At 46.6% G+C, this 25,309-nt stretch overlaps 1 protein-coding gene across 4 annotated transcripts in view; it reads left to right on the top strand.

The window, feature by feature from the left end:
* The first annotated feature begins 4,924 nt into the window (after positions 1–4,924).
* Positions 4,925–25,309, top strand: part of Svil (supervillin) — a 141,002-nt gene continuing 120,617 nt past the window's right edge. For 3 of the 4 annotated variants that reach the window (XM_055629196.1, XM_055629193.1, XM_055629194.1), the window contains exon 1: positions 10,261–10,372. In XM_055629196.1, coding sequence (XP_055485171.1) covers positions 10,354–10,372 — 19 coding nt within the window. In that variant the 5' untranslated portion in view covers positions 10,261–10,353. Of the gene's footprint in view, positions 4,932–10,260; positions 10,373–25,309 lie in introns of those variants that run through there. The other variant, XM_055629195.1, reaches the window with a different exon arrangement.

Genomic DNA, 25,309 nt, shown 5'->3' on the forward strand with positions numbered 1-25,309 from the left:
ATCCCTCCTTGCAGATGGCTCTAGCTTGTGTAGCTAATCATCACAAGCCCTTATTTTTGTATCAAAACCAGTGTACAGAGCAGCAAGCTTTTAAACGTGCTGTTTGTTTGCCTAGGTGTCCTCTAGGAAGCAAAGACTAGAGTCTGGCGGCTGTAATCTTGTTTTTGTGAAAACATACGCACTCAAATCTAGGAGAGGAAAACCCTTGCCTTCCCCAGGATGGAGGCTGTGAGCGGGTCTCACTGGTCTCAGGAATCCAGAGAAGGGTCAGGACAACTGAAAACACATGTCACTCTCACCCCGAAGCCTTCCACTGTGGAATAGTCCCCCCTCCCCCTGCTGTTCTGGCTAATGCAGAGGCGCTCCAGACTGTCTATAACACTTTCTCACATGCTCACAGATGTCCCAGGTCCTTGGAGTAAGGTGTGATGTTGTGTGAGGCATCTGCTGAGATGAAGTGTTGTATTCTGTTTGTTCACTATCTATCATCTGTTATAGAAACTGTGTGTGTTCAATTATAATTGTGATCATTATTATTATAATCGTAATTTTTAAATTATGAGGTTGGATTTTATATTCTGATGCTATAGGTAATATAAGTGCATTTTCACAAGCACAGGCCTGTCTTGTGTCAAGAAGAGGTTTTCTTCAAACCTCTCATTTATTCATTTAAAGGTAGAGAGTAGATGTCACCATATTTTTTTATTTGTTTGTTTGTAGTGCTGAGGGTTGAACCCAGAACTTTGTATGTACCTGAAACACTCTATTATAGAGCTTTCTGTTCAAGCTCTACCAAAAGCTTTAGAAAAAGTGTGTGCATGTGTGTGTGTATGTGTGCGTGTGCCTGTGTATGCAAGTGTACATGTATATGCACGTATAATACTCACTAAGTGGGGAGCTTGCCGTGCAGAAAGCTGCCCCCATGGACAGAGGCGTGCTAGAGTTCTGGCAGTTCTGGCCTTGCTGAGAGGACTGTGTACTTATTTTGGCTCCCCCTGCTTTGCGTGTTTTCTGGGTCAGTTGCTATTTTGACCGTGTGTACCTTGTGACCAGTGGCCGCCCCCGGTTCCCTGTCAGTGTCCACTGGGCACTAGACCAATGTCCGGGAAGCATTAGAGACATACGATATCAGAGAAGAGTCTGGTTTGTCAAAACACGCAGGCTGCTTTAGAGGAGCAGACGCATGTGAAAGGTGAGGACTGTTGATGAAGAGCCAACTTTAATATGTACTTAGTGAAAGCCACCAACAGTTACCTAACTAAGAATCCAGAATTTATGAAAACATCCACTGTGCTATGGATATTGTTCCAATGTGTCATATTGTAAGTCGTGGGTCACAACACAGCCTGTCTGACCAATAACATGGGCAAATGCTTAGTGCCTGTGACTTATTCCTTGTCTCAGTGCTGTATACACACACACACACACACACACACACATGCCCACACGCGCACACACACACACACACATCAAGAAGGAGCACAGAAACCCCAGTGTGCCTCGAGAACGGTCCTTTCCGCTTTCTAAAGGCATTGTGCTGGGCCTGAAGAGTTTTGATGGGAGCCTCTCCTGTACCTTGCCTCTGCTGGCTGTCTCTGTGTAGCACCTTTTTGTTTGTTACTGCCTTTTGCTTCTAGGCTAGTCTCTTTCACTGACAAGCTAGTTTCTTCATAATGGTTTTCTTTCGACTGGTTGGGGTCTAGATTTAGTGCTAACAGGATGAGAAGTTAAAAGTGCCAGTCTTTTAAGTGTATGTGCGAGGAGCTGGACCATTCCCATTCACTGGTAGGCAATGGTGACATCTACAGATCATAGCACAGTTCCTACTGATGGAGGCCCTTTAGAGGAAGTTGTTTCCTTTTGTTTTATTTTCCACTTGGAGTCATTGATTGATTGACTGATACTGTTTTGACAGTTTTCTACAGGAGGCATTTAATTTTTAGACACAGTCAGTTGTTGATTGATGATTATTCTGTAGTTCTGATGATGGTTGTTGTCGCTGTGGTTGAGGCCACCCTAAGGCTAAGATTAAAGGTCAGCCTCCTGAGCCCACAGATTCCTCAGCCTGTGCAGACCAGGCTTGTTTAGAGCAAGAAAACCCCTGTACTGAACACACACTGGCTTCTCAGTGTTGTTCTGGAAGCTGTGCAGTGCCATAGTGATTTCCATGGCTTGTTAGCGATCACAGGTCGTCTGGAAATGATGGGCAGCTCTGTGGAGGCCTTGGGTAGGTTACTTAAATATTCTATGGCACTGCTAAGGAACTTGAGCATCTGGGCATTTGGCTGTCCACAGGCAACATGGAACCAATCTCCTGAGAATGGCCCGGCTGCCACTGTACTGTTCATTGACAGATCAATGTATGAATTCAGGAGAGGTCCCTGAGCAGGAAGCAAGGCAGTCTGAGAAGTCTCCCTGGGAAGAAACCTGAAAGGCATCTGAAGGAAATGCCTGAGGCTCTGTGAAACTTTCTAAGAACCTTCTCTCCCTGCTTCCAGGCATCCTGGGAGGAGATTGAGAAATACCCAGAGTTTAGAAACCAGGTCCCAAAACAGGGGACATTGCTCATCTCTAGAACAGGGACCATTTATGACTAAAGGGTCCCAGACCCTGCTCGTGAGAGGTAGCTGCCCCTGGGGTAATTGAGAAGTGCGTGGACAATACACTGGAAGCATCTGTACGCTATGAGCAACTGCCTCTGTCAACCCAAAAAGCTAGGCCTCCCTTCCCTCCAGCTGTGCTTAGTGTAGGAGGGGCCTCTAAGTCAGGTCAGGACCTTTGCACAGGCTGAGACCATGGGAAAGTGGGAGGAATACCCCGAGAGGCAGGCAAGAGCTTCCACTTGGCCCTGACTTTCAACTCTGTGTCTTCTCATTTTCTTTTCTTTTATTATGAGTGCCTACATGTATGTGTGTGTACCTTGTGGTGTGCCCAGCACCCCCAGAGCTCAGGGTGTCAGATCCCCTGGAACTGGAGTTATGGGTGCTTATGAGCCACCTGACGAGGTGCTGGGAAAGGAATCCCAGTCTTCTGCAAGGACAGCAAGTGCCCTTAACCTCAGTTAGCTCCTCGGACCCCTCCTTCCTTTTTGCATTAACCACACTGGGAATTTACTCCTCGGTGCTCCATTTTTGTTTGGTTTTGTTCTTCTACGCTTTTTTCTCCCACTTCAGTTTGACTGGACTTTTTAGTTTCAACCTGTCACTAAACTTAAATTGGTTTTTCTTTCTCTCCCATTATCCTGACCTCAGTGAGCTCTGAGGTCCCCCACTACACGCTGCCCTGTGAAGGTGCCACAGGTACTGAGGAGACTTCTTTGTCTAGGGTCACATCTGCCTTTTGCCTTTGAGCAAACCGCATTCCTAGGAGAGTGGCTTGTCAGCTTTAAGAGTCCTTCCTGGTACTTGGGCTACCGATTTCCACTGAGGAATTCCTTCTACCTCGGCCTACATTTCTGTAGCTCACAGTGTCTTGTACATATCAAGTTTAGAGGCCCTTGTTCTCTCTGGAGGGAGGTGGCCAGATGCAGACTTGCCACCTGGGCAGAGATGAGAAGCCCTGTCTCCTGCCTGTGGCTTGTTTCTTCCCTTTCCCTTCGTTTTTATGGCTCTCTTGGTCTTTCCCATCTTTGGTATTTCTCCTCTTCTGAAGGAGCCACATTCCTCCACAGTTTAAGGTACAGGAGAGGAGCCCTAGGGGGAAAGGCAGTCTCTAATTGGCCTAGCCCACTTTATAAGGCCTCCAAAGCATTTTAGTAATACACAGCTTTGTGGGGAAAGAAAGAACATGATTTTTTTTTTTTTTTTATGTACACAAACAGATGATGGTCTGTTTGACCCTGGGGTTTTATGCACCACAGCTGTCTTTGTGGTTTCAGGTAATGAGTCAATGGCTGTCTGAATTTCACCATGTGGTGGTGATGTTCATTTTGCCTTGTGGAAAGGTCACATGGACTTTACCCAGGAAAGGTGGCTCCTTCGTGTGTTGTATCTGCTTCTGGGCCTGGAAATGAGCCCCATTCTCTGGATGCCAGCTAGATCACACTTCTGCCACGAGTTGGAATTAGTCCTGTCCTCCACACGGATGGGGCATCTTTAGCCTGCTGCCCACTGCGGGACACTCAGCACTCAAGTGAGCTCCTCCCTAACAGTCTAACAGGCTGATAAAGGAAGTGATGAAGAAGCTTGTCAGGAAATGGGTAGAAATAGCTCGGCAGCCTACACAAAAGATTGCCCCAGACACTACTCGCTGCCATGGAGCTTTGCTTTTCTCTGCATCTTGGGGCAGGAGCCTTGCTGTGTCAGCACCTCTCGCTGCTGAGCCAGCAGAATGCCTCACAGGCACTCACCCATTTTCAATGTGAGCCACGATTCTCCCAGTCCGGCCATCCCTCATTGTACACGACACCTTGTTACACAAGATACATGGAGGCCTATTTGTTGATAAGCATTCTCCTCCAGCACCTTCTAGGGCAGGCACACTGGTCCCATAATCCCCAGCCTTCGAGAAAAGTAAGCTTTCAAGATGGTCCCACCCTGGACCCAGTGTTCAGAGACAGTTCCCTCTGGGTGCCTGCTCTTGCCTCTGCGTACCCAGAACCTCTTCTCTAAGGGATCCAGCATTGCCGGTGCCTCCAGGAGGTGAAATCTAACTCCCAGAGGAGGCCTTCTGCCCTCTGGCTTCCACAACTCTCCGTGTTTATGAGAAAGTCTATGGAGTGAGGTGTTCTGCTTTTATGCCTGTCACTGCCGTCAAGGGTTGGGCATGGGGCGGTATGCTGTATCATTAGCTATTGTCTTTCTTAAACCTCAAAGTAAGAGCTTGCCTTCTCTCTTCCTCCTTCCCAGAGAGTTCAGCCAGATAACTTGGAAGGCTGGAAAGCTGAAGAGGCGATGAGGAGGGTGTCTGCATCTGAAGGCGTGATTTAACTGGTAAGGTGAGTCTTTGTGGAGGGCACACACATTTTGGAGACAACAGCACAGTGCTAGCCTGTTTTCTGAGTGCAGGTGAAGGCACGTGGTGAAGGGTGGTCCCGTCTACCTAACATACAGCCAAACAGAGCCCTGAGAAGTGTAAGCTGTTCCTGGGATGAGCATGTGTTCCCAGCTTATAGGGACGTGGAGTTCTCAGCAGTCCTGTAACAGGGACTGCAGGACAGGGAGGTTAAAGGAAATATGAGCGTTTCTTCCTGAACTGAATCGTGGGCCTGAAAGAGCTCTGACTGGCTCTAACTTAAACTTTTTGGGTTTTTAGACAAACTTATAGCCCAGGCTCATGATTCTCCTGCCTCAGTGTCTTGAGTGCTAGGATTACGGGCACATTTTATCTTGCTCACCTTACTTTAGACTTTTTATAAAGGAACAGAGCTGGCACAGAAAGGGAGGCAGAGGCTTACTGCAGAGGACTGTTATTAGCCCACCTCGGGACAGTATTTCTCCGAGCGTTTCCTGGAGCACAGCTTCCAGGCTGTTGATGCGGTGGGCATGGTGGTGTGGTCAAGTGACTGGGAAAGGTTGCATTAACTAACTGGTCTATCTCAGAACGGATGGACCTTGCAAGTCTCCATGGCTGTGTGTAGTCAGCAGTGCTGGCCGTGATCCTGTGCAAACTGTGGCTTGTGAGCAGCATTCCACTTGGGAATCAGGTATCTTCTGAACATCAGCCACAGTGGTGCAGACACCAAGGATGCAGCTGTTGATGGGATTGGCAGTGCTTATATGCAGAGTATGAATACTACATGGGACAAAAGAAATCACTAAGACACAAAGGCTTAATAGAATGATTCCCTAGAGCTGGGTGGCCTGCCTTTAATACTGAGTCTGACATTTGTATCTTCCTCATGGTAGAAGGGCAGGTAGCCTCTGTCTCCTTGTATATCGGCCTCAGAGAGGTTGTTACAAGGACGGAAATAATGAATGCTGGCTGGACTACACTGTATACAGATGCCATCAGATCTGTTCATACAGTGAAAATAGCTGAATCCTCTGGCACAGGTTGAAGGTGGAAAGATGGGATGACTTGCAGTACAGACTTGACGTGTGTGAGCAATGGCAAGCTAAGCTGAAGGTAGGCAGAGGGTGTGGGGGAAAGGGAGCAAAGGTGCGGGGAAATCACTGATTGAGTCCCGTGCTTTCTTGTGTTCAACGACACTAGGAAGTCAGGCTGTCACCTGAAAAGGACATCTGTGCAAGCCCGTTCGGAATGGGCAGAAAGCTTTCTTCTGATGTCAGAGCTGAGACGAGGATGCTCACCCCACCACTGCCCTTTAGTAATTGTGCTGGTTAATTTAAATATGTGGGCTTGACTAGATGACAGGGACTAAAGAGCTAAAGAACTGGTCAAGCCGTGCGTGCGTGTGTGTGTGTGTGTGTGTGTGTGTGTGTGTGTGTGTGTTTGTAGGGCATTTGGGGAGGAGATTGGCATGTGAGTCAGTAGAATGCATGAGGAAGATCTGCTCACCATGTGCGAGCACCACCCAGTCAGCTAGCACGTCAGAGATCTGGAAAAGGCCAAGAAGATGTTGATTGTGTCTTTCTTCTGGAGCTGGGGTATCCTTACTTTCAGTCATTGGACATTACCAAGAATTCTAGAGACTTTGGACTCCTGTCTCAAACCATAGCCCTGAAAGTTCTCAGGCTTTCTGCCCAACTGGACCAACAGATCTGGCACTGCATTCTCAGTTCTGATTACTTTGGACTTGGCCTGAGCCATGCTCAGAAATCCTTTGGTATCTCCAGCCTGTAGGTGGCCCATTGTGGACTTAGTCTTCATTATCAAAAAACCCAGAACCCAAATAACTCACCTCTAACCCATCCATCTATCCAGCCATCCACCCATCCATCCACCCTTCCATCCACACATTGATTTATCCATCCATCCATCCATCCATCCATCCATCCATCCATCCTTCTACCATTTGTCCATCATTTAGTTTGTCCTTCTTCCTGGTTCCAGTTCTTTGGTAAACCTGGAAACTCTCAAAACTAATGAAGGTTAGAAAGCTAATATGGTATTTGCTAGAGGTTGTAGCCAGGGCAGTTATGCAAGAAAGTGAAATGTGAGACTTTCAGATTAGAAAGGAAAGGACAGAACTATCTTTGTGAGCAGATGACACTATTTTATGTAAAGAAAATCCTTAAGAATCCATTGGCGTGAGAGAAAATGAATAAGATCACAAGGTTATAGGATATAAAACATGTGAAAAGATCAGTTGTATTTTGTAAACTTTAAATGAATAATATAACATGAAACTTTTTCCATGTAGTGGCATGACAAGAATAGAAATAAACTTGGCAGATGTTGAAGAGAACACTGTTAACTATGAGATGTCATTGAAATAAATTTAAAAAAACAAATAAATGTGAAAACATGTCATATTCACGAATCAATATAGCTAGTATCGTAAAAAACTCTGTACACTTAGAAGGGCATAACGGCACATGCTGTAGACCCAGCATGCAGAAGGTGAAGGTAGAAAGAGGCTGGCTTTGAGGCCAGGCTGAGCCTCACATTGACACCTTGTCTCATAACAACAACAACAAATTCAGTACTTGCCAAATTTATCCACTAATTCGATTCAGTCTCTATAAAACTTCAGCTGAATCCTTTGCAGTTAACCCACGACTGAAGAGGCACATCGGTGGAGCCAGGATGTCCACAACAGGCTGAAAGGGAACAAAATAGAAAACTCAGCCTCCCGGTTTAAAATTACTTCCAAACCCAGCCTGGGCATCAGGTTGGAAATGCAGACACGTAGGATAAACTTGAGGGTCTAGAAGTAAATCCACACACCTGTGGTTGGTTGATTTCTGGAAATTTAGGAAAACAATTCCAAGACGAAAGAATGCTGAGTGTCTGTGGCACAGTGTCTCTGGTGACGGGCTGTCCACGTGCAGAAAGATGAGACTGAGGCCCTTCCCCACACATATCGCAAGAATTAATTCAAGACTAATCAAAAGCTTACTGTGAGAGCTACAGCTTTAAAAGTGATAGGAAACTTAGAAGAAACTAGAAGAAAACATGAATTTAATGATTTTCAACAGGATGTGGCTTTTAAGATACAACATGGAAAGCACAAATGACAAGAGAGGAATTGAAGTGACGGTCATTAGGATTAAAGAGTTCTGTTTAACAAAGTGCAGGGACAAGAAAATGAAAGGGCTGGAGAGGCGGCTCAGAGGTCAGGAACTTCTTCTGTGCAATCATAAGGACCAGAGCTTAGACCCTAGCACCCATGTAGGAAAAAAAATGCGAGATGCAGTTCTGTGCATGCTTGTAATCCCAGCACTGAGGGGACAAATAAAAGGATCTCTGGGTCATGCTGGCTGTCAGCCTCACTGAGAGATGCAAGGTCCTGGTTCAAAAAGAGACCCTGCCTTAAATAAGACACAGTGGTGCACGTGATAGAGAAAGACAATGGACACTCTCTCGGGCATGTACCTGTACATACTGAGAGAAGACTAACAAAACAAAAACAGTTTCAAGTCATATGTGTGGTATGGGGCTATATTTAGAACATGTTAGGGCTTTTATGACTTAAAAAAACAATTAAGACTGGGTAGAAGCGTGGATAGATGTTTTTCAGAGAAGATATGGTAATGGTGAAGAAGTGCAGGAGAAAGCTTTTAGCATCTTTGTTCCTTAGGACAATCAGGCACCACGTCATCCCTGGTGTGGAAGACGTGTAAGGATGGGTGTGACAGGTACTGGTGAGAACGGAGGGGTGTGGGCTTTCCTATGCTGCTGAGTTCTGTGGATACACGAGGCTGGGGGTGCAAATGTGGAGATGAGTGTTGAACTCTGAGGTACAGTCCAGAGAGGAGGTGAAACACCACGACAGGCAAACCCACAACCAGTGGTCACTGAGGTTAGTATGAGGTAGGTTAGAGTTACAGAGCCACAGAAGAACCTGGGTCAGCAGAGAGAGGCCCCTGATGTAAGTTGACTTGTGCAGAGAGAGGGTCCGCAGAGTCAAGAATTACCCCGGAGCTCTCAGTGAGAGGACTGTTTTTCAGAAGCGTAGAGATGGGTGTTGTCCACATTCTCCTCAGGAATGGCTCGGCCTTGGTGACACCAAGTCGGAGTGCGCCAAGGCAGAGTAGCAAGTGAGAAGGCAGGCAGAGGGAGACAGCTGTTTGATGCTGGGGAACAGACAGCATCACTTCCTGCTCTGCTGAAGGGCACTGCAGGGATGGCTGTTGGGTCAGAAGGCCTAATGCTCCCATGGTTAATGATCACACACGTAGCAGTGCCTGAGAACCTGCAGACCGAGTAGGCACACAGGAAGGTTTTGCAGAGCCGGAGTCCGGGGAAGACTGCCATGGTGCTCTCTGTTCTCCGGTGGTTGCGACTGTGTTTTGTTGTTTTGCTGTGTATTGTGCCCAAAGCCTGGCACATGCTAACCATGAGCTTTACCACCAAGGCACTTGAGGTGATTTGTTCCTCCCAAACTGTGATTGGGAGGAAAGTTAGAGAGGACACTATGCTCTTAGACGCTGTGGGGTCCTGACAGCAAGTGCTTTGCTGTTTGTGTTTATATGACTGGAATACGGAGGCAGGCCCCAATGTTAAGGTAGAGGGGACAGAGGGAGAGAGAGAGAGAGAGAGACTGAGACTGATTGACTTAGGGTGTGCTTTTTGGAAATGTCAAAGATACTGACTGGCTTTTGCCACCTCTGTTAGTGTGCCCCCATCACTACCAGACTTCTTTAATAATTTAGATGATTGAAAATTGCATTTTGAGATGCGTGTTCCCTCAAGCGACAGCCCAGTCATCCCTCCTCTTGGGAAGCTGTTCCTCCCGGACAGGCTGCTCCTCAGACTGGAAAACCCTAGTGCTAAGTTTTGAGCAAATATCATGGTTTGAGCAAATGAGTTCAGGGCTCATTGTGATCAGTCTGAGCAGTATTTGTTTTTCTTCCTGCAAAGACATGTGTGTGTGTGTGTGTGTGTGTGTGTGTGTGTGTGTGTGTGTGTGTGGTTTATTTTTGACCCTATGAGCTGGGAGTTGCTTTGCTATATTTTATTGTACATGTGAGAATTATGTATTGGGGGTTTTGTGGAAAAAAAGTTTCCAGTATTACTTTCTTTAAAATGTTGCTATTCCAGAAAAGGCATCTTTTTTTGAATTTTGTTTTCATCTGGCTTCGGACTTTAGCATCTGTCAACTTCCAGTCACTGCGCACTAAGTGGTTATCTAGGAAGAAATGGTTGACCTTTGATCCTTAGCTGTGTGCTAAGGGATACTTTCCATGGCTTGATTTGTGAAGAGTGAGAGAAAGTGCTGCAGAGAAGAAGGGTTGGAAACCTCTGCTGGGGACTCAGCCTTGCGGCTAGGCTGCAGCAGGCCTCACCATGGCCAGGGCCAGGCCAGGTCAGTGTGCTTGTTGTCTGGTTCTTCTCGGATCTGCTGTGGGTAGCAGGTGCTGCTGACAAGGAGGAGTTTCGATTCCATGTGCTTCCGGTGGATCTGTGCAAATTGCTTTGTTTCTCAGAAACATCTCATTTGTCTTGGGCAGTAGCCAGGTCTCTAATGTGGGTGGTGTGTGCTGTGTCATAAACTTCAGGCCCCAGAGCCTGAGTCTTGCCTTGCTGTTGGCTCAGACGCTCCTGTGAAGGCAGCCTCAAGCCTGTGGGAGACTTCAGGGTAGAGTGAAGGAATGTGCTCACACCTGGGTGGACAGATGGCTGTGGTGGGGTGAGCTAGTGAGAAGATGGCAGAAGAGGCCAGGTGAGGGAACTGGGGCCTTCCTAAGCAGGGCTGTGGAGTTGCATTTAGACAGTTGCTTGGCACTCCATGGGCGGGGGCTGTCTTCTGTTGTCACTGTTATTATACCTGGCAGGGATGGCTAGATATTGATGAAATTGACTTCCAGACAATCAATTAAACATCCCATGAAAATTCTAAGTAAAATTGTATGTGTCTTCTCCTCCTGAGTTCTTTCTCTCCTCTCCCTCCCTCCTTTCCTCCTTCCCTCCTTTCTCTCCCCATTTTTTTTTCCTTTCTCCTTTTCTCTGCTGTCAGCTACCAAAAATACCAAGGGCATCCAACTCTCTATCAGGCATAATTAACCAGAATATAGTCTTTCTAAAGGAATCACTTTCTCTTAAAAGTCTTTTATTAAATCTAATTAATCTCTAGGCCTAATTTATAATAACATTTATTGTGGGACAGGAAGGAGGAACAATGGCTGTAGCGGACCTTTGTACCTCTGCATGCCTCTCCTACCTGTGTACTCTCCCGTTCTCCATCTTCCCCACACACACCCCCCGAACATGCATCCTACCTGTAACTGCATGAAAAATAAGGTCAAACAGCCTTGAAGGGCAAACAGGGCGTGCACTGCAGTAAGGTAAGAGGCTGACTCTGAATTGGAACAGGTCTTAGTGTTTCTCGTTTCAGTTTCTTTGGATTGTTTCACTAATTCCCATCTCTGGACTTAAGACTTTTCAAACATTCTTTGGCCCTGGGAGGGAGTTGTATAACCATAAAACTTGAGAATCCTGGCCCTGGAATAAATGTTCCTTAAAAACCCCAAGGACAGAAAATTGAATACAGCTGTGCAAAAAAAAAAAAAAAAAAAAAAAAGAGAGAGAGAGAGAGAGAGAGAGAGAGAGAGAGAGAGAGAGACGAGCAAGCACTGGTTCCAGGCTGCAGGCATCCTGACCAGCTTTCCCAGGGTGCTTGGGTTGTGGCTTCTAGGAAATGGGACGCAGGGAGCAGCTTCAGGGATGGGCCAGGACTTCCTCAGAGCTGTGCTATTGCTGGGTGGGGCGCAGTCGCAATCCTCGTCTTGACTGTGCCCTGCACAGACCGTGGTCCTTCCTGCAGAGGATTGGGGTTTCTAGGTGGTTTTGTTAGACACCCTGAGTCCACAGAACTTGCAGTCCCCGGTAAAGGAACCTCGGAGCCTACAGGCAGCCCCAGAGTCACAAGAACCGAAAGGGTTTCCCTCTTCTCCTGAGGCCCTGGGATCATTGCCCAGCCCGAGAAGTCCTCTGAGTGTTGTCCTGAGAACGAGGCAGCCCTCCCCAACCCCAGCCTAAGTATGAAAACCAGGATGTTGATTCTGGTGTTCGCCTGGTGGGTCTCTTTATTCGACTGTGGTTCTCAGGGAGCGGTCACCATGGGCCCTAACCTTGAGGCGGCCTGACATTAATCACTTTCTCTTTGTCAGACTGTGTAACTGTGATTTGTACTTCTTCCTTTACAAGATTAGATTACTGTAATTTTCATATCCTGGATGGCTCACTAGGGGTTTCAATTAATACTTGTTGGTACAGGAAGCATTCTTGTGTTTCTGGGGAGAAAGGAATAAACTTGCCTGCTTGGCCATCATCTGCACACATCACGCAGGGCCCCTCTGAAAAGCGATCCTGCCTTCAGGACTTCAGATAGCTGTCCATGAAGGTTGCTGTGCCTCCCTCCTTGTTTAACTGATGCCAAGCCTGTAGAATAAGAATGCATGGAGAAAGCCAGGGAGCTCCATACTGACATCAGACTGTTTAATGAGAGAACTCTTTCCCAAAGAGGCACTTTGGAAGGAGACAGACTAATTCAGGCATGTGGGATCATCAGCCCAGAGCCAGCCTGGGGTAAGGTGAGGCAAGGGTACCCCAAGGGTCAACTCTACCTGTAAAATACTCTTAACTCTGGTAGTTTTTCTTTAGGACCTCCCTCTTTCTCCCCTCCCCCCTTCTCTGTGTGAGTGGGGTGTGTGTGTGTAGGGGGGGTATCTTCCTCAGTCACTCTCCTCTTTAGTTTTTGAAATAAGGTCTCTCCCTGAAACTGCAGCTTACTAACTCCTCTAGACCGGCTGGCTGGTGAGCTCCAGAGATCCTTCTGTCCTTGCCTCCCCATTCTGGGGTTACAAGCTTCCCCGTTCTGGGGTTACACGCTTCCCCTAGCTTGCTGGGGAATCAAACACAGGTCCTTATGCTTGCATAAGCAAGCACTTTATCAACCATGCAGTCTCCCCAGCCCTAGAACTAATACTAATGCAATCTTTCAGCAACTATTTATTGAGCCGATCTCCTAGGCCCTGTTCTAGGTTCTGACACCAAACAGGCCACAAAGCAGACAGAATGTCTGTCCTCACATAGGTCATATTTCATGATCCTGGGTCTCTGTGGAGCCATGAGGGGAATCGTAGGGAGGAACTTTGGTTATGCAAATGTAGACACTTCCTTCCTCCCACACAATGGATCTTCCTATTCTACTGCAGCATGGATCAAGTGTGTTTTCCAGCCTAACTCTGCTCTTTGTTAAGAGGCATGGGTAAGTCACTTGGCCTCAGGACTCAGATCTTTGAAGGGATGGTCTGCTGTACTGTCCTTGGGAGAGAGAGGCTGAGGTATGTCTTGTTCTTGTCTCCCCCCCCCCCCATCTATTGAGTCTTCTTTCTTCCTTCTTGACCCATGGATTCCATCTCTCTCTGCCCCCTTTCTTTCTTGGTCCCCTATGGTCCCTCACCCTTCCCCTGGAAGCTGTTGTGCTTCTGCTTTGTAATTTGAGATGGTGCTTTGTCAGGGAATGACAGAGTCTTGGTTCTTGTAGAACTGAATGTAGCTACAGAGGGACACTTGGCCCAGGCCAGTGATTTTCAGTGCCTGGACACAAATCGAATCTTCCCTAATGGCAGGGAAATGAGAACATTAAGAAACTGAAATGCATGTTTGATGGATTCAGCTGCCTTCTGAATCCTTCCATTGCTTATTTTTCCTCAACTTGTACTGTTGGGGACCTGTGTTCCCATTGCCAAGCTGAAGCGACGTACACAGGCAAGGCGTGACAGCACAGTGACATGGTACATACAGTGTGCACTGGAGGGTCCACACGTGTAGCGTGCCGACAGTGGAGGGAGTCGGCGCCATAGAAGACTGTACTGCGTCGTGTCCCGCGCTGCGCGGTGACTGGGCCATGAGATGCCCATCATTGTGTGATTGCTGTAATGTGGAGAGTGCAGGGCTAGGAGCAACTGTGCCATGAGGCTACAGTGCTGTAGAATGACTATGCAATGGTGAGTCCAGCTGTGGTGTGGGATGACCGTACCGTAAAGAGTCCGGCACTGTAGAATGGCTGTACCATGGAGAGTCCCAAGCTATGGAGGTCTGTACCACGTGAGTACAGCTCTCTCGAATGACTTGACTGGAGAGAGTTCATCTCTGGAGAATAGCTGAACTGGGGAGAGTCCAGCACTTAGGATTACTGTACTGTGGGGTGTCCAGGGTTGAAGAATTACTGTTCTGTAGAGTGACCATTGCTGTAGGGTTCCTGTGTGGTAGAGGACTCGGCACTTTAGAGGACTCTACCGTAGACCATTGAGCACTGCAGAATTACTGTACTGTGGAGTGTCGTGTCCACTGTTGTGGAGTGGCTGTACGGTGGACTGGCCAGGGCTATAGGAGGACCGCGTAATGGAGGCTCTAGCACTCCACAATGACTGTGTCTTCCGTGGGCCAAGGCTGTAGAGTGGCTATATCGTGGCGTGTCTAGCAGTTTAGAATGAATGTGTCATGCAGGATGCACTCAGGAGAACGAGAGTACTGTGTGTGGATCCAGCTTTGTAGAACGGCTGTAGAGTTGCTTGTAACTCCGTCGTGGAGAGTCCAGCTCTGCAGGAGGCTGGTGCTGTGGAGGGTCCAGTTGTCTATGGTAACAGTATTCCTGCAGATTCTGACTGCAGAATGACTGCTCGGTGGAGGGTCCGACACTGTGGCCTGACGGTACAGTAGAGCCCATCACGTTAACTATGTGTAGGTTCCGGTGCTATAGAACGGTTGTACTGTGAAGGGTCTGCTGCTGTAGCAGAAGTGTAATGTGCAGGGCCCGGTGTCACAGAGTGACTGTGCCTTGAGAGTCTGCCCCCGGAGAATGACTGCACTTGAGTCACAAGTCCAGCAGGGTAGAATGATGCTACCACGTACGTCCAGCACAGTAGAAATGTTGAACTGCACATGCCTATAGAATTTTTGTGATGTGGACTGTGTCACCTTCGCGTGTCCAGTGCTGCAGAATGACTGTAAGGAGCTGTAGGCTCACTGAACCGTGGATGGTACTATGATATAGAATTGCCCTTGTACGTTCAGGGTTCTATGATGACTTCCGGTGTGGGGTCCTTGCTGTAGAATTATCATCCCACTGTGTGCCCCGTGTTGCTGGGTGACTCTAGCCTGCAGGATCCAATGCTGTAGCATAAGAGTGTTGTAGATTTTCCAGTGCTGTGGAGTGGCACACTGTGGAGAGCCCAGCGATGTAGAATGTCTATGCCATGCGTGGCCCACTGCTGTGGAATTGCTGTACCGTAGAGCGTCAAGTGCTGTGGGATTATTTCACTATGGAGGGTCTAGCTCGATGGACTTACTGTACTGTTGGCTCCCCTCATTGTAAGTTTATTAGGCTCTGGAATTGCCATGATGCAGCCATCACGTGTTTCTGGACAGGATAAGCTAGAACCCTCCCAGGCTGCAGGTGTGTGCTACCAGCTGGGTGGTGCACATCTCTGAGGGCATGTTCTTCCAGGCCACCTCATACCCGATTCCAGGGTATAGTGCTCCTGGATTCCTGGCAATAGCACAGGGCTTACCTTTTTCTGGCAATCCTTGGGAAGAAAGAGGTTCGGCATGCTCTTCACTCAGGACTCGGGGTGGGCAGTTCTCTGTTGGTGTCTAGGCCAGTGGAGGAATCACAGTGGTGCTGGACCTGATGATGGTGCGCGTGTATGGAAAGGAGAAGGCCGGCACATCTTTGCTGGTGCAGGAAGTCCTCACTCATTTGGGTATGTCCGTCAACTCTGCCTCGCTGGAGAAGAGTCCCTGGGGTTCTGCCATACCATGTCTGCTGCTCCAAGGAGACAGAAAGTCCCTATTTTTAGATGTCTAACACTGACTGGAGCATGTCACACTTTGGACATCTCTGCTTGCTCGTAGCAATCTTACCCTGGTGTCCAGGAATGTGATGTTGGTCAAACTGAAACCGAGGCCGTGTCCCTGGAGTCTGGGCCAGGCTCACCCCTGGCAAACTCCTGTTTCATTTTGATCCCGAAGCCAGCATGTCTGGGCTGAACTTTGTAGTGCAGCCGTGGCTCTGGGGTTGCCACTAGGGAGAATCAGCTGCGTCATTTGTTCAACCCACTGACTTACAAATAACCCCAGAGCTCAAAAGATCTTCATCTGAAGCCAGTTGAGTTTGCCAGAAGCTTTCAGAAAGAGAGGACAGACAGACAGACTCCACAGATTACCTGAATGACCAAGAAAGCAAGGGATTGACTAGGAATCATCATTACTGAAGATATTTGTCTTTTAAATAAAGCGACACACAAGCAAAATGAGTATGGGATAGATGGCCACAGTGTTATGCCCACCCTGATGCATGGAGATTAGGAGACTATCCACAGCCTTGTTAGAACCCTGCGAATGAATCCAAGTCTTGTCCTGCCATAGCAGGGATCAGGATAGTAGGTACACAGGCCCTGACTCTGTAGTCTTCCATCTCCTGGAAATGAGCAGCTTTAAAAAGATGTTCAGTAACTGCCCAAGTTCATTGCCATTAAAAGGCAGGACTCTTCAGAAGGCAGAAGCCTTAAGAGTATTGTGGCCATGCTTTCCCTGTCCTGGTCAGGCTCCAATGTCACGATTCTTTTAGAACAAGAAGGGACATAATGAGACCAAGGCTGCTACCCAGAAACCCTTGGTAAGCCCTACCTAGCTTGCTTTCTGAATTATGCATTGATTCATGATCCTGAGAAAAAGCAGAAAGTCTTGTAACTGCATTAAAACACCTAGGGCTTGGAAATGTGCTGTCCCCAGAACCTAGACAATGAAGCATGCACTTAAAATCCTAGCGCTGGGAAAGGGGAGCCAAGAGCGTCTCTGGAGTGCACTGGCCACTCAGCTGCGTCTACTCAGCAGTCCTAGGTCTTAGGGAGATGCTAAGGTATTAAAGAAACAATACCTCATACAGGTGACACCCAAGGTTGACCTCTGGCCATCAGATGCATATACAAACACAGTGCACACACATCCACACACATATTAAACAAAAGAAAGCAAAGAAAAGGAGCTGGAAGAAAGAAAGAAAGAAAGAAAGAAAGAAAGAAAGAAAGAAAGAAAGAAAGAAAGAAAGAAAGAAAGAAAGTCTACCATAAGTGCTTGTGGGTTTCACATCACAAACATTTATTACCTTTATGGAGTGGCTGACCCATGTTCCTCAGATATAAAGAAATCACGGGTCCTCTGTGCTTTCAGGGCCAGGGAAGGGTTTAGTGGAATTTTAAGGGTGGTGAGGGCTTTCCTGAGTGAGGAAGAGGGACAGGCATTCACTGGAGACAGGAGGCCTTATTATGGCAGTGTGGCTTGTGTGGCTTCTTGTGGTTGACTTGATGGGGTGGCAGTGACATGGCCACTCAAGAGCCATGAGGGGTCATGCAGTGTACCCTGTACACTCTGTGTTCTGCCAGTAGTGCTGTGCCAGACAGTACCTGGAGAAATTGCCAAAGCTCTAAGAGAAAATCAGTTCCTGGCCAGAAATGAGGTGACCTCCAGGCTAAGTGTAATTTCTCAAGTATAATTTATAAAAGACTATTATTAAATCTTTAGCCAGTTTAATGGTAAAGCTTGGCAAGCAAGGCGAAGAGTAACTAATGCACACCTGTCCGGTAGAGACAGCTCTGCATGGAAACCAGAGCTGGGCGGAAGCTGGGGCAGGGAAGCAGCAGGCTGGATGTGGTGTGAGTGGTGGCTATGAGGGAGAAAAGAGCTTGGGGACTCCTGGAACAGGCCTGGCTTGACTGTGAGCGGAAGCAGACAAGAAGTCTGAGGCTCTCCCAGAAAGGTTCTGAGGTTAGGGCTGCACCTGGCTCCCGGCTTAGGGGACCAAGACGCAGGGTTGAAGGGCAGTCAGTTGGGAAAGCAGGATTAATTTCCCCGGTTGAAGCAGATGCGTGTGACATTATTTGTCTTGAGTTTCCCAGTCCTGGGAGACATCCTGGGAGGCTGGGGAGATGGCTCAGCACCCATATGAAAAGCAAGCACTAGCCATTAGGGAAATGCAAATCAAAACGACCCTGAGATTTCACCTTACACCCATCAGAATGGCCAAGATGAAAAACTCAAGTGATAGCACATGCTGGAGAGGTTGTGGAGAAAAGGGAACCCTCCTCCATTGCTGGTGGGAATGTAAACTGGTTCAACCACTCTGGAAGTCAATCTGGCGCTTTCTCAGACAACTAGGAGTAGTGCTACCTCAAGACCCAGCTATACCACTCCTAGGTATATACCCAAAATTTGCTCAAGTACACAACAAGGACATTTGTTCAACCATGTTCGTAGCAGCTTTATTTGTAATAGCCAGAACTTGGAAACAACCCAGATGTCCATCAACGGAGGAATGGATACAGAAATTGTGGTATTTTTACACAATGGAATACTACTCAGCAATCAAAAAGGAGGAAATCATGAAATTTGCAGGCAAGTGGTGGGATCTAGAAAAGATCATTCTGAGTGAAGTATCCCAGAAGGAGAAAGACAAACTTGGTATATACTCGCTTATATAGACCTACAAGACATGATAAACATAATGAAATCTACACACCTAAAGAAGATAATCAAGAAAGTGGACACAGGCGAAGGTGATTAATCCTCATTTAGAAAGACAAATGGGATGTGCATTGAACTTATGACAGGAGTCTACCACAAAAGGCATCTGAAAGACTCTACCTAGCAGTGTTTCAAAGCAGACACTAAGACTCATAACCAAACCCTCGGCAGAGTGCAGGGAATCATATGAAAGAAGGGAAGTTAGTATGATATGGAAAGGATAGGAGCTCTACAAGGACCAAATATATCTGGGCACAGGGTCTTTTCTGAGACTGAAACTCAACCAAGGACCATCTATGGATATAACCTAGAACTTCTGCTCGGATGTGGCTTGTGGGAGCTCAGTAACCAAGTAGTTTTCCAAAGTAAGGGGGACAGGGACTATTTCTAACAGGATCTCAAGGGCAGGCTGTTTGACACCTCCCCCCAGGGGAGGAGCAGTCTGTTAGGCCACAGAGGAGGACTTTGCAGCCAGCCCTGAAGATACCTGATAAAACAGGGACAGATGAAAAGGGAGGAGGTCCTCCCCTATCAGGGGACTTGGAAAGGGGCAGGGAGGAGACCAGGGAGGGAGTGTGGGGTTGGGGAGGGAATGAGGGAGCGGGATACAGCTGGGACACAGAGTTAACAAAATGTAACTAAAAAGAAAAAATAAAAAATAAAAAAAAAAAGTCTAAATGATCCGGGAAAAAAAAAAAAAAAAAAAAGAAAAGCAAGCACATGCCCCTGTAACCCCAGGACTGGGGGTGGAGACAGGGAGATTGCTGGAGTTTGTTGGCTGCCAGCCTAGACAGCAAAACAAAACTTAAGTTTTAGGTTCAGTGAGAGACCTTTCCTCGAGGGAGTAAGGTAGAAAGTGACAGGGGAGAACAGCCGAAGCCCTCCTCTGACCTCTGTGTGTTCTCATGGGTACAGACAAGCAACACACGCATATATGTGCACACAAGTATGTACATTCACAGAGTAAGCAAAAACTAAAAAGAATTAATACAAAGGGGTCACATCTCCTCAGCTAGTGTTCCCAGTGGCAATGTCATATAAAGAGATCGTATCTCCTCACCCAATATTCCAGTGGGAACATCTTGCAGACTATGGAGAGGGATTCCAACAAGGACACTGCCACTGGCACACTCAGTAGATGAACAGAGAGTCATGTGACAAGCTCCCCCCCCCCCCATGGTTCCCTCTGTAGCCTGCTCACTGCATCCTTAACCTGGGTCATCACTGCCTGCTCCTGTTACTATGGAAATTATAGAAATGAATCTACACTTTAGCAGTCCGGGTTTGGCCTTCTTTTGCTCAGCTTGATTCCTGGAACATTTTTCCAGGTCAATACATGTGTCAGTAATTGGTTATTTTATTCCATAGTCGTATTCAGTGGTGTGGATACACCACAGTGAAGAATGCTTGTTTGTTTGTTTGCTGCTGCCCAGGAGCTCTTAACAGCTGGCCATATTTGCTGTAGGCCAATTACTGAGTTCCTTATTCTGCGCCAGTGTCTAGTTTGGTTTGCTGTTGCTGTGTTAAACATCACGAATAAAGGTAACTTGGGGAGGAGATGTTTTATTTTGTCATACATTTCTAGGTCACAATCTAACCCCAAGGGAAGTTATTGCAAGAGCTGAAGCAGAAACTGGAGGAAGGCAGCCTACTGGCCTGCTCTCTGGCTCATGCTCAGGCAGTTTTCTTCTATACATGGGACTACGTGCCCAGTGTGGTACTGGCCACTGTGGCCTGGGACCTTCCACATCAGCCAGCCGTCAAGACTGTTTTCTACCAACAGGGCCACAGCCAGTCAGATCTGAAGAGACTCCCTCTTCCCAAGGGATTACCCAGGACAACCATGGATCTGTCCATGTCAAAACATATTTCTTTACCATCAGTGTCATATTTTTCCTTGTCAAGATTATTTTCCTTAGCTTAGAGCATGAGCTCTTAAATATGAATTTTAGAATAAGCAAAAAATTCTCTTGTGGTTCTGATATAATGCTTGCAAGTCATTTTGGCATTGATATCGCTATTATGTCGACTTCTCTGGTCCATGAACATAGTACATGTCCACTGATTTGTTGAAATCATTCTGGGTGTTTTTCATCAGCATTTTGTGGCTTTAGCACCGGTTTACATGTCAGTATTTTGCCTTTTTTTGGGGATGATGGAAAGTTGTATTTTACTTTTCTGTATGTTCATTCTTAATATAAGATTAGTCTAACTGCATTTTTCTTAGAAACTGTATCATCATCAATGGTTGTGGTCCTTACATTATTTCATGACAGATTAGAATTCATAATAAAATTAATATTACAGTTTATTGATTGATTGATTATTTTTTTTAAAACAAGGTTTCTCTGTGTAGCCCTGGCTGTTTTGGAGCTTACTCTGTAGACCAGGCTGGTCTTGAACCCAGAGGTCTGCCGTCTCAGTGCTGGGATTAATGGTGTACACCACCAAGCTCAGCTTGATGTGACATTTATTGATAGTCAGTATTGTCAAAGTACTAGTGGTGAAGAATAGCATGTGAGAAATAGTTTCTTGTCAACGACATTGGAAATATCTGAGTATGAGTTCTTAGCACTAATTTTAACTTATTTGAATTTTATATTTTACAATTTTTTTTTTTTGAATTCTGGGTCTGGCGGGCATTTTTCTGACTTAACCCAAAACTTGAGGACCTTGTTTAAGTGGATTGTGTGATTAGAATTCACTGGGATCGAGATAATCGAAGTTGGAAAGGATAGGGAGGAGACTGGGGGCTCAGCCTGCCTGATCCAGATCACATCAGTTAGACACGTTGGGCCAGCCATGTGTAGATCAGACACATGGTGCTGTGTGTCTGTCCAGAGACATTGGATCTTTTTTTGGGAAAACAAACTGAAGAAGCAGTCCAATTTTCTTCTCCCATTTTTCTCATAGTTGACTGTTTTTGTTTTTCAGAGAATTTTATTTATTTTGACACTGCTTGGCTGCAGAGCAAAATTCCTTGTACAAATACATAAAGTGAGATGGACACAGTTGTATGTCTCTAATCCCAGCATTCAGGAGCCCCAGGCAGCAAGTTTGTGAGTTCAAGCCAGCCTGGGTTGCATAGTGAGTTATCTGCTACCCTTGGCTACCTAGTGAGAGCCTGTTTTAAAAACAGAAAGAACAAACAAACAAACAAACAAAAACAAAACAGAGTTGGGAGATAGCTTCTGGGGGGGAGCATTTGTGGTGCAAGCAGGAGGACCTCAGACTCTTCAGCACTTTATGTGGCTTTGGGGTTCCCTAACCCCAGTGTTGAGGAGATGGAGACAGGCAGATCCAGGGGGTTCACGGGACAGGCAACCAACCTGAAAGAGTCTAAGCTTCAGGTTTAGTGAGAGAACCTAGCTGCCTCATGGCAGACAGTGAAGAGCCCTAGAGGAAGATACCATGTCCTCTGTTGGCCTCAGTGTGCAAATGGACGTACTTACCTGTGTACACACAGGCAGGCACACACCACCACACACACAGTATCAACAAGGGCTTAAACAAGATAAAATAAACTTAAAAACTGGGGAAACGCTAAATTTGTAAGAGAGAAAATGAGATGGGGATCACAACTCAAATTAGATGCCGAAGTTATGCTGGAAATTTTTGTATGATTGTCATCTAGAAGAGGATTAAAAAATAGTTTGAAAGGGGTTAGGGATTTAGCTCAGTGGTAGAGTCCTTGCTAGCCAGCCCAAGGCCCTGGGTTTAGTCCTCAGCTCCGGAAAAAATAAATAAATAAAAATTAGCTTGACAAACTGTTTTAAGCCTTGAACAAAACAGTCTGAAGCTGGTGTCCAATTGTCACATCTTCCCCAGATTATCTACTGTCCACATTTTAAATCAGCATATAAAAATATCATCCTGAGTGAGCTATCCCAGAAGCAGAAGACACACACGATATATACTCACTCATATAGACATATAATATAGGATAAACCTAAAATCTGTACACCTAAAGAAACTAATCAAGAGGGAGGACTCTGGCTAAAATGCTCAATCCCTATCCAGAAAGGCAAAGATGATGGACATCAGAAGGAGAAAAGAGGGAACAAGTCAGGAGCCTGCCACAGAGGACCTCTGAAAGGCTCTGCCCTGCAGACTATCAAAGCAGATGCTGAGACTTATGGACAACCTTTGGGCAGAGTGCAGGGAATCTTAGGAAAGAAGTGGGAAACAGTAAGATCTGGAGAGGACAGGAACTCCACAAGGAGAGCAACAGAACCAAAAATTCTGAGCACAGGGGTCTTTCCTGAGACTGATACTCCAGCCAAGGACTATGCATGGAGATAACTTAGGACCTATGCACAGATGTAGCCCATGGCAGTTCAGTGTCCAAGTGGGTTCCATAGTAATAGGAACAGGGACTGTCTCTGACATGATTGGCCTGCTCTTTAATCACCTCCCCCCTGAGCGGGGAGCAGCTTTACCAGGCCACAGAAGAAGATAATGCAGCCATTCCTGATGAGACTTAATAGACTAGGATCAGAAGGAAGGAAAAGAAGACCTCCCCTATCAGTGGACTTGGGGAGGGGCATGCATGCAGAGGGAAGAGGAAAGGAGGGATTGGGAGGGGAGGAGGGAGGGAACCACGGGGATATAAAGTGAATAAAATGTAATTAATAAAGAATTAAAAAAAAAGAAATGTAAATTCAGAAAAAAAAAAAAAGTACTTATTTGTAAGGCCATGGTACACACTTGTAAGGCTATGGTGTTTTGATCCATGGATGGAGTCACGATACTTAGCTTCTCCATCACCGCAGACATTCTCCTTTTCTCATGGCTGCAGCATTCTTTTAGTATTTTGAACCACACAGCACAACACTTTCACCTGGCCAAGGGTTACTTTTTTTTCGGGATGGTATTGTCCTGTAGGGTTAACTAGTGACAGGAATTTTGACCCTTGTTGTGAACCCTCCCCACTCCTGGCCGATGCAGCTGGTGGTCTGGGAACGTGACAGTCAGAGGCATACCAGCCAGAGGCCCACACAGCACACAGCTCTGCTGCTCCTGGCCCAAGACTTAATGAGCTTCCCGATTTACATCAAAGCTATGGAAGACAATTAGGACTCTTGGGCTTGTTCACAGCAGGGGTGCTTGCCCTGGTAAGTACCTTTGTAAACGGGAGCTGTGATGTTCAGTTTCAGTGTTTGTTTAAAAAGTGCAAGTGACCTTTTAAGAAGTGGTTGTGATTGTTTTTGTTGTTGTTTTTAGTACTTAAGGTCTGTGCGATTTTGAAGAGAAACGGTGATGGTAGCCAGGTCTTGTTGACTGGGAGGATAAATCAGGGTTGTAAGCAAAATGTTCACATAGCTTTACAGAACGTAGACTGGCAATCCTCCCCGGGGAGTGGCGTAAGCAGTGTAGAGGGGGCTACCGGGCTACCAGTCTGTGAAGGCTTGTGCTACTGTGTGTGCCCTGTCACCTGTGAACTAGTCTCTCTGTGTGTCTTTCTTTCTGTGGTGTTTGGGATCTAGGTTTTATCCATGGCATGCTGATCTTTCTTTTAGTCTAAGTCCTAGCACTGGAGGCATGTTAGCTCATCTAATTCTGTATTTTCAGCTGCTCAGCAGCCAGGGTACCTTCTTAATTTCTCTATAAAACAAGCAAGAAACAATGCGGCCAACTGAGTTGTTTTCGAAGTGGCTGCTGGCCAGGCTGCTTGCAACAGCTGATGGGCTCTCTTAGTGTCAAGAGCTATTTCTGGTCCATTAGCTGCTATCAGGCCTCTCTAGTTCAGGCCATAAAAGGCTGGTCCCATGTGGAGTTGCCACATTGCCTCCGACTGTGCCCTCCACGGAAGTGTCCTCAGGTTTCATGTGGATTTACCCAGTAATGGATGACTCCACCAAGGCCAGGCTGGGCAAGTGCAGCCTCGAAGACACCGGGGGCCTGGGGACTTCAAAGAGGAAACTCTTTTTATTCATATTTTGGTGTTCTTTCTTCAGAGAAAGTCTTGGGATGTAGCCCTTACCTATTTCCCGAATCTGGCATCTCAACGCCCTCTGGAAAGCACCGTTCTAAATATACCCTGCTGTGAATCATCTCACTGATAGAGGCTGTTGCCTGCGTTGTTGACCGCTGATTTTATGCAGTGCCGCTGGCCTAACTTGGGAGATTTTTGCTTTTTGTTTAGACTTTAAGATAGCATTCATTGAAGAGACTCCACTCAAGAATACCCAAGGCTGAAAGAGAGGACATAGCTGAGCTTTAGAGTGATAAGGAACTGCAGTGCGGTCCCTGCTACTTTCACTTAGAGGAACAAGGATTACAGAGAAATTTGAAGTAAGTGAAACTCTCTCTGTGTGTACACGCAGCTGCGTATCTGCAGGAGCCTTCCTGGGAGCATGCTTCCTGGCAAGCTGGCAATTCTGAGCTCCGCAGCTTCCTGGCAGTACTGAGTTGCTGCATTTGCCCCTGGGGCTGCCCTGGGGCACAGTTTAGAGGTTTGGGAAGATTAGATTCTCTTACAAACAAAACTACTTAAAACATGGAGAGGTTTATTACTGACAACTTGTTTAATGTAGCTTGGTAAGTACATCCTGGCTACAATTTAGCATTGAATTTGGATTTTGGTTTGAATTATACGTTTTTTTCCCAATACAAGGCATTGTTTTATTTCAGCCCCCTCTCTCACGTGTCTGTCTGTCTGTCTATCTATCTATCTATCTATCTATCTATCTATCTATCTATCTATCTATCTATC

The sequence above is a fragment of the Psammomys obesus genome, unplaced genomic scaffold (assembly GCF_907164565.1).
Source record: "Psammomys obesus unplaced genomic scaffold, mPsaObe1.curated_primary_1811, whole genome shotgun sequence".
Lineage (NCBI taxonomy): Eukaryota > Metazoa > Chordata > Mammalia > Rodentia > Muridae > Psammomys > Psammomys obesus.